This window comes from Meleagris gallopavo, chromosome 1 (assembly GCF_000146605.3).
Source record: "Meleagris gallopavo isolate NT-WF06-2002-E0010 breed Aviagen turkey brand Nicholas breeding stock chromosome 1, Turkey_5.1, whole genome shotgun sequence".
Lineage (NCBI taxonomy): Eukaryota > Metazoa > Chordata > Aves > Galliformes > Phasianidae > Meleagris > Meleagris gallopavo.
Window position 1 is genome coordinate 10438782 of NC_015011.2, and position 8239 is coordinate 10447020.

Below are 8239 nucleotides of genomic sequence, written 5' to 3' on the forward strand. Positions count from 1 at the left end.
AAGTTTGCATCAAGATAAATGTCTCTTTTGTAAATAAGTAGGTAAATAAGAAAGGCTGAAAACAAATATGTGAATGCAAAAGCAGTAAAAGTGCTATAAAAAATCTGCTTCAGATCAGTGCTTAGGTTTCACTTTTTCATATTTTGAAAAATTGTAAATTGGATAATTATGTGTTAAGATGAAATTACCCAAGGAGACAAGTAGTATAAAAGAGTAGGATATTTGGTGTAAGAAGATGCTTTTTGTACATTCCCCTTTACCCTTTGTTACCAAGCTATCTATGCTAATTACATTCAACAGTTCTTTCTGAAAGGTTGTTTTTATAGAGTTTAATTTTTCTTAATTTAAAAGTTCACATTTTGATGATAATTTAATCTATGCAGATAATTTTCAAAAGAATATTTTAACAGAATTTTCTTCTTTTAAAAAACTTTCAGAATTAGAAGATGGCCAGAAGCAGGCAATGGTTAGTGAAAGAACAGAAGCTTTTACCACATCACGAAACCTACTGATCTCTGGTGCAGATGCTATTGAAAGGATTATGTCTTCATACAAAGAGGTATCGTACATCAGTCATGCGCAAAACGTGAAGGAAGTAAAAGTAAAATGGGTTTACATCTAATGTAAAATTTAAAAATATATTATTTTTTAAGGTAACTGTCTCAACTAAATCTATGGCAAACTTTGAACTGATAGTTTGGTCTTTAGAGTTAAGTCCACAAAGAGTCTAAAGTGCACAGCTGTCGATATGATGCAACACATAGATATTATCTTTAACACCTGTGTTCAGGTGCCATCAGAGAGCAATAGAAATTCCCAGTATCTGGCTGATAGAGGTTCAGAGCTTTCTTCTGAATTCAGGTTGTCCTCTTCTCAGTGGACCTGTGTATTGGGACTCTCACATTGAAATGTGTATGAAATGCAAAAAGAGCTGAATACTTATTTCCTGTCCACTTAAACTGTTCTGAACCTGTTAATTAGTAAGTAATTTTGTACAGCAGAGAAATTTTTTTCAGGAAAAATCTGCCATATGACTGCAGATAGCCCAGAAATGCAGGATGTTTGTCTGGAGGATCAGATATGGGTGTCATCACCCCAGTTCCAGTCTGTTTGTGGTCTCTCCAGGGGATTTCTCTAGGCACAGACTGTTTAGCAAATGAAAATCCAGGCAAAGCTGTTACTCTTCTCAGTGTTTCCTTCTGAATGTGGTTCTGTGTTTGTTGAGTTAGCTTTTGTTTATCCCTTTGGTGGAGATGCCTTTTCCCAGTGCAATGGGAGGAGGCACGCACTGCAATCAAAGATTATGAATTCCTTTACTTGGAATCCAGCCTTAATAGCTACAGCTTTTTAAATTGGAAGAGGAGGGGTAGTTTGGCACCTTCAAACAGTCTCTGCTAAGGCCAGAGTCTGTGTTGTATTTCCACAGAGTTCTAATGGACTGTGATTTTGACTTATGTAGCTTTGGCTGTTTCCCTGCCTGACCTCTGCTCTACAGGGACTGCCAGATAACCTATTGTGCACTGATGTTATTCTACTTTATTTTCAATATCTAAGTTATTTATATGATCTGTGTGGGGACTTAGAAACATTGTGCATTTATTTTTTTGGAAAAACAAATTCCCTGCAACATAGTAGTAACAGCTGAACAAACTCATGAGATTTATTATATAGTGAAATTATAATGCAGCCAGCATGAGAACAAAAATCAACTCTTTGAGCTTCTATCTTAAATTTACACTTTACTTTCCTTAAAGAAATACTGCAATACTTCAACCAGTTTATCATTCTTGCTTTGTGTTTCAGGCAGTTTCCAATTCGACAGCATACTTCAATCCACTTCGAGTGGTAGTGAGCTCCAGTTCTTGCCTACCCAGTCCACCCAAGTGCCCGTTTTCCAGTCAGCATTGTTCAGCTTGCAGATAACATTGGCTCATCTTTTGTTTGTGGGTCAATATTTAGATAGTAGCACTAAGTGTTATGATGAAGCAAGTTTGTAGGATCATGGTCTGGAAACTTCCTACACATTTTTTTTGTTGAGGGTGCAGTTGTTACGCTTTTCATTCATTGTGTGCAGGATTTTCTCCATCAAGCATCACTGCTTGTTGGTGGAATTGAAATATTGGCTGGTTGTTCTCTTCAGGCTGAGTTTTCTGAGATGTTGTGTAATTGCTAATCTCCAGTGGAGCAGTGACCCTGTCTAGTACTCAGATCTGTGTCTAGTACAGTGAAATTTTCACAGGATTATTTCTCCATATATTAAATCTTTTTATGCCCATTGCAGGTGGAATGAATTATGAGTTGTATGTATTTAACTACAGCAAGCTAAATATTTTATAATCTCATGCTGACTTTCTCACTATTCTTATCTTGCTCTCTGTGTTTACTATAAAAATCTTTCATTTTAAAAACATCTCATAATTTATACATAATAAGATGCCCAGGTTTAATTCTTTGCTGCCAGCAGATGGAGGTAGTTCTTTAGGAGTTTTGGCGATGTCAGTTCCTGTGAATAAGAAATCTCCTGGAGCAGAGATCTGTTCTTCCTGTTTTCAACAGGTGGTAACTGAAATAAAGAGATAAAAAAATCATATAGCCCTATAAGAGACTTCACTATTTTAAAAATTCCCATCTGCAATCCAGAATCTCAGATTTGGCTCTGGTACCCCAGCATGCAGATTATAAGACAATCATTTCTTTTCTGTGCTGTATTTTTCATTAGCAAATACCCTTGTGCTACCCGTTTTACACAGGAGACACACAACTTTCTCACTGGAGATTTGGAGAGCACAAGGAAGTAACCATATAATTTCAGGTGCCTATTTTTCTAACTGCTGTCTGTCTGTATTTTCCTGGAAAATGCAGAAATTTTGTTTTTCTCTTGTATCATAGGCTATTTTGAACTAAGTTAGGAATTCTGCCTATGTTAAAGATTGTACTGATCAATGAAAAAGAGTAGTCCTGCAACCTCCTTATTTACTGGAGCAATAGTAAATTACATTGGCTGGCATCTGTCCTCCTCAGATTGTGTTTGCTGGCTGTTAGAAGCTGTGGGTGGCATTTTGGTTAGGACAGAATCTCAAAGGAGGAAAAACTGATAAGTGACAAAAGATGCATCACTGATCTTTCAGAGTAATAACTGAGAAGTAGTTAGAATAGCTGGGAATGTTTTTCATGAATCTTTGGCCAAGCATTTCACTTACAGAATCTGTGAAGTATAACTGAAATGAGGCATTTGTTGTTTCACAGGTTACTGAGTTAGCAGGATACACAGCCCGTGTCTACAACATGTTTTCTGTCTTTGATGAGGTGAAGAGAGGCATCTACAAGAGAACTGCTGTTATTCAAGGCTCTGAAAACAACAGTAAGAATGAAGATAAAATAGAATCACATGTCAATGGACCCTTAGAAATCAAGGGTAATTAAGACGCATTTATTATATCTTTTTCCTGGGGGAATGCCTGGCTGGTGCAGAGGGCAGTAGATGAACAGGATTTGTTTCTACAAAAAAATCAATCTCCCAGTTTTAGTGCCCCAGAGACCACGTTGCCTTCTGTTTTATCTTTCTGCTGTTTCGTAACTCTGTGCTTGTGCAGTGCTTTTCTAAAACATTTCCACAAAGATTTCTCAAATGTTTTCTGTGAAAATTTACAATGAAAAGAGTATTTCAGCTGTACTATTTTAAGTGGTGGTTGTGGTGATTGTGTTATTATCACTGCATGGACAGTGCCTGCTTTCCTCTAACTTTTTTTTTTTCCCCCCAGAAAATGGAGACTAACATTTTCATCTTCAAACATCATTATTTTGTTTAGGGTAGGAGGGAAATAGAAATTGGTTCTGTAGTTTTTTGACAAAAATAATTTGTTTTCAGTTACTCTCAGCCTTTTTCATCTTGTAGTGAGGATATTCTACTGGAAATGGGCTGACAACTCTCTCTGCCCCCCTCTCCCAAATAACCTGATGAATATGCAGCTTCTTCCTCCCGTCCCTACCTTGTTTCCTTCTGGTGCCTCTGTCTTTCTCTCTGCAGCCTTCACAAAGCATTTCCTGTGTTCATCTATTTCTTATTGTGCTCCATTATACACCTTCTCTCTTTTTTATCTTCTTTGGTGTTGGAAAACCTCATTCTCACCCTCTAGTTTCTGAAAACTTAAATCTCACTAGAGTGGAAGGCACCAGAGCACTCTTTACGAAATACTTTTTCTGACACTTTCAACAGCGTTACCCTTCTGCACAAATTTCTCAATGGTCTCCTGAGAAGGCTCTTGGAAACAGTGTGATGCAGTGCAGTGGATAGCTGTGGAAACAGCTGATGCCTTAATCTTGTAGGTCTTGGCAGTATTTGGCTGGCATTTGATGTTGTACAGCTGTTACATTTTGTCACGTACGAGAGAAAAATTTGTTTACTTATTTGAAGCAGCAAAGTAATTTTGGGGCCATTTAGATAACTCTGTATTTTAAAAACAAGAGGTAATACATTCAGATGCGAAAGAATACTTTTTGTGTTTCCTTTTGAGCTTTGATTCCACCAGAGTGGCACATCTCACCTAGCCTGAATTCCCCCCACGTTGCAGTGGCTAGCAATTGGTATGCAGTGGTTGCAGGCTCTCAGAGGCAGCTGGCCAGTATGGAACGCTAGGCACAAGGACTTAAGCAGAATTGAGGCCAGATGAATCTAGGCCACAGGCCCTGGACTTTTTTTGACAAGAGCCATTGTATGCTGGCTTTCCTCCTTTCTTTCAGTCTTGGTACTTTAGAAATCCCCACAGAGTGGATTTTTATGTGGATAAAAGTACACGTGCTTACATGCATGTACATTTCCACCGTTAGAAACGAAAACTCTTAATATTCGGCTTTTCCACAGGCTTTTTCAACACGCACACACCTTTTAAATTGTCCAATACAAACTTATGTACCTGAAGAATGACTGCTTTGCCTTGCACTCACCACTGTCAATAAGAACATTGTGAAAATATGGGAAATATTAGGATATTTTTAACAGACGATTATATTGCTATATATATTAGGTATCTAATAATTCAGAATTTCAAAGTTGGAATCTGGTTGTATACATCTGTGCAGAAGATCTGCAAAATTGTATTTCTAATTACAAGGTTTAAAAGCGCATTGTGGTTGTCAAGCTCTCTGACTTTAGGGAATGGGAATGAAGTTTACTTAGTACTTAGCTTAGTATTTTGTATCATACATCTTTTTTTAAACTACAGTTTTTCTACTGTAATTGCATTCTTCAGAAATGTGAGCGAATTTTGCAGATTTGCTTGAGATCTTCTCCAAGTTAGGTGCCAATTCACATGCAAATATTTCTGTAGTTGGAGTGAAAAAAGGTACAGCCCTTTTCTGAGAAGTGTCTTGGCCAAATCTGTCTGCCTGTTCATGAACCTGTGAAAACTGCATGGCTGATGGGGTGTGGTTGATCTCCCAGCTGTATATCGAGTGCCATTGACGAGTCTGGAGGTAGTAGAGCCTGTCAGTGATATGAGAAGGTTGCAATCATGGCTTTTTTTCAATACGAAAACAGTTTTGTTTTCCACAGTTTCATGTTGGTGCTGCTGAACTCTTTTAAATGAAACTTATGTTAGGGACAAATAGCACTTAGATTGATAAATGAAAGAGAAATTTTTTTCAGCTTGCTGTAATTTGGCAAAGTTGGAAGCAACTGAACAAAGAGCCTTCTAATAGAAGACATGAGACTTTAACCTTAGCTGAAGGAAATACCAGATCCTGTTGTAATGAGCTTAACTTTTCTGTAGCTTCATTTTCCTTTGTTCCGTTAATCTAAGTTTTAGAATATGCAGTCTTCTGATACAAAGGGAAAGCCTTTTTGTTTGCTTCTTGTATGCAATAGTAATTTCTGGTACTTGTGAACCTGGTTATTTAGGTTCTGTTGGAAGAGTGTATCAGCAGGCAACTGAGAAGGTAGTGTGTGGTTTTTTTTTTCTTTAATTACTCACAGAGGAATTAGTTTCCAAGTCCTTGTGTTACATATAACCAAATGTCTGATGGACATTGTGTATTTAAAATTGTGTAATTAAAATTCAAATAGGAACTTTAGTTACTGGAGTGAAATATTTCCATTAATACTTCTAATAGAACTTGATGGTATCTGTGTCTTTAAAAACAGGTAGAAGCAAGCCATTAAATATATTCTCCTTTGCTCTAATTGCTGGAGAAGACTGAACTACCAGCAGTTTCATAGCTGGTAGCAAAAGGAGATTTCATTTTCCAGTGAAATCTCCAAGTAAAGGTGAACTAGACTTCACATGTCCTTGAACTTTTTTGCTGATGGATGACGACCACCTGCTTGAAACAACATATAGCAAATACAGGCAGTGTGTGAATAATTGTCTTCATAGTGCATTATCTACTTATGATGCATATTGTCTATTTATGATAAAATATAGGATTCATTACACACTCTTGGCTAATATTGACAGTGTAATTCTGACCAGCTAAGATTTACTATCCAAATTTTTCACTTGAGGAACCTGAGGAGCATAAAACAGTTTTTGAGCTCACTAACTTATGCTTCCCAGCTGTCACAGAGACTGTTGGGTATCATTGCTTAATGGGAGGTTTCAAAAAACATTAAATGTTGCTTTTTCTTTCTTTTTTAGGAAAAGTTATTGATGTTGAACATGGAATAATTTGTGACAATGTTCCTATTATTACCCCGAACGGCGATGTGGTGGTTTCCAGACTAAACTTCAAAGTAAGATGATATGCAAGAATCTTCTGATTGTTGCCATCACATTAACATAAACAGCACAGAATTCATGTACCTTATGTTAAGTACTTGGCGGAGCATATGGATAAAAGGGGAAGTCCAGAAAGGTAGGCATAGTAGCTTTGTAGAGGCAGACTTGTGTAGTGCTCAAAGGAAGAGAGGATTTATGGTGCTGCTGACACATGAAAAATTAGACCTAGGATTTTAAAAGGTGTATGTGAGAGTCCACATCCATGTTAGGTAACATCAGTAAAATTGGGATGCTTGACTCACATGGGCTCCTTTAAAAGTCTGAGTTCACAGCAACTGTGAAAAAGCTGAGTCTGAAGTTAGTTTTACCTGACAGCAATGAAGAACAGTACTAATAGGTGACAGCGTGGTTCGCAGTCCTTTACACTGTAACAGTGGAGTCTTTACTCCAAAAAAAAAAAAGGAGTTTTTAAAAGACTGTTTTAGCTACACGTGGTACTGTTCTCTGTCCTTTACTGAATTTCTCCCATATATATCCTGATCTTATGTTCTGATGCAGGTGGTTACTTTTAAAAATGGTTGAAATGACTGGAACAGTAATGTGAATAATTGCAGCAGGCTCTTTAATTTAGGTAAAGGTTTTTTTTTAATTTAGGTTTTTTCTCTTATCACCTCTGTATGGAACTGGAGTAGTTGAAGTAGCAGTGCAGGATCCTAGTTACAGCAAAGCTTCCAATGGCTCCAGTGTAGGAATTACAGATTTGTGAAATTGCAGCTTTACAACCAAAGGGACAATTATATTTATTTCTTTGGCTTAACAAAGACATTATGTAATGCAATTATAATATAACAATCAATGTGTTTATATAAAATATTGACATTGTGATTGTGCACGGTGATTGTGCATGAATATACACTCATATATACACAGAGTCCTATTTAAATGAATGAAAACAAACGTGTTGCACCCAAAATAACACTGGTAATTATATTTTCCAAATCATTTGATCAAGCTCACGTTGCTTAAATTAGTATTACTGATGGCTTAGCACAGCTCTTTGTGCTGTTAACAACTTTGGACTGAATTTACATTAGAATAATTGATTCTGACTGTGATGGATTGATGTTATAATTAGCACCACTTATAGAAATACACAGACTTTGTAGAAATTATTTTTATTTTTATATTTAATTCTACTGTTTCCAGAATGATTGCATTAAAAAAATATGCAGGTAATTAATGAAAAGGGTTAATAATTTGATATAAATGCTTGCATAATTCCTTCTAGGGGCCTTAGAGCACTGCACAGTGACATCTTTTCATTATCACTATAGGTTGAAGAGGGCATGAATCTTTTAATCACTGGTCCCAATGGGTGTGGAAAGAGTTCACTTTTCAGAATTTTAAGCGGTTTGTGGCCTGTGTATGAAGGAGTCCTTTACAAACCCCCTCCACAGCACATGTTTTATATACCACAAAGGTATGTGATACCTATTTATCTGGTTACGTGAATTTTGACCCTGCTG

General features: G+C 36.8%; 1 protein-coding gene across 1 annotated transcript; it reads left to right on the forward strand.

Moving 5' to 3' along the window:
* Nucleotides 1-417: 417 nt before the first annotated feature.
* Nucleotides 418-8239, forward strand: LOC100549247 (ATP-binding cassette sub-family D member 2). Its single transcript, XM_010721615.3, has 4 exons — nucleotides 418-559; nucleotides 3247-3415; nucleotides 6633-6727; nucleotides 8048-8239. Exons 1-4 carry the CDS (start codon nucleotides 464-466, stop codon nucleotides 8222-8224), a joined length of 537 nt encoding a protein of 178 aa, XP_010719917.1. The 5' UTR covers nucleotides 418-463; the 3' UTR covers nucleotides 8225-8239.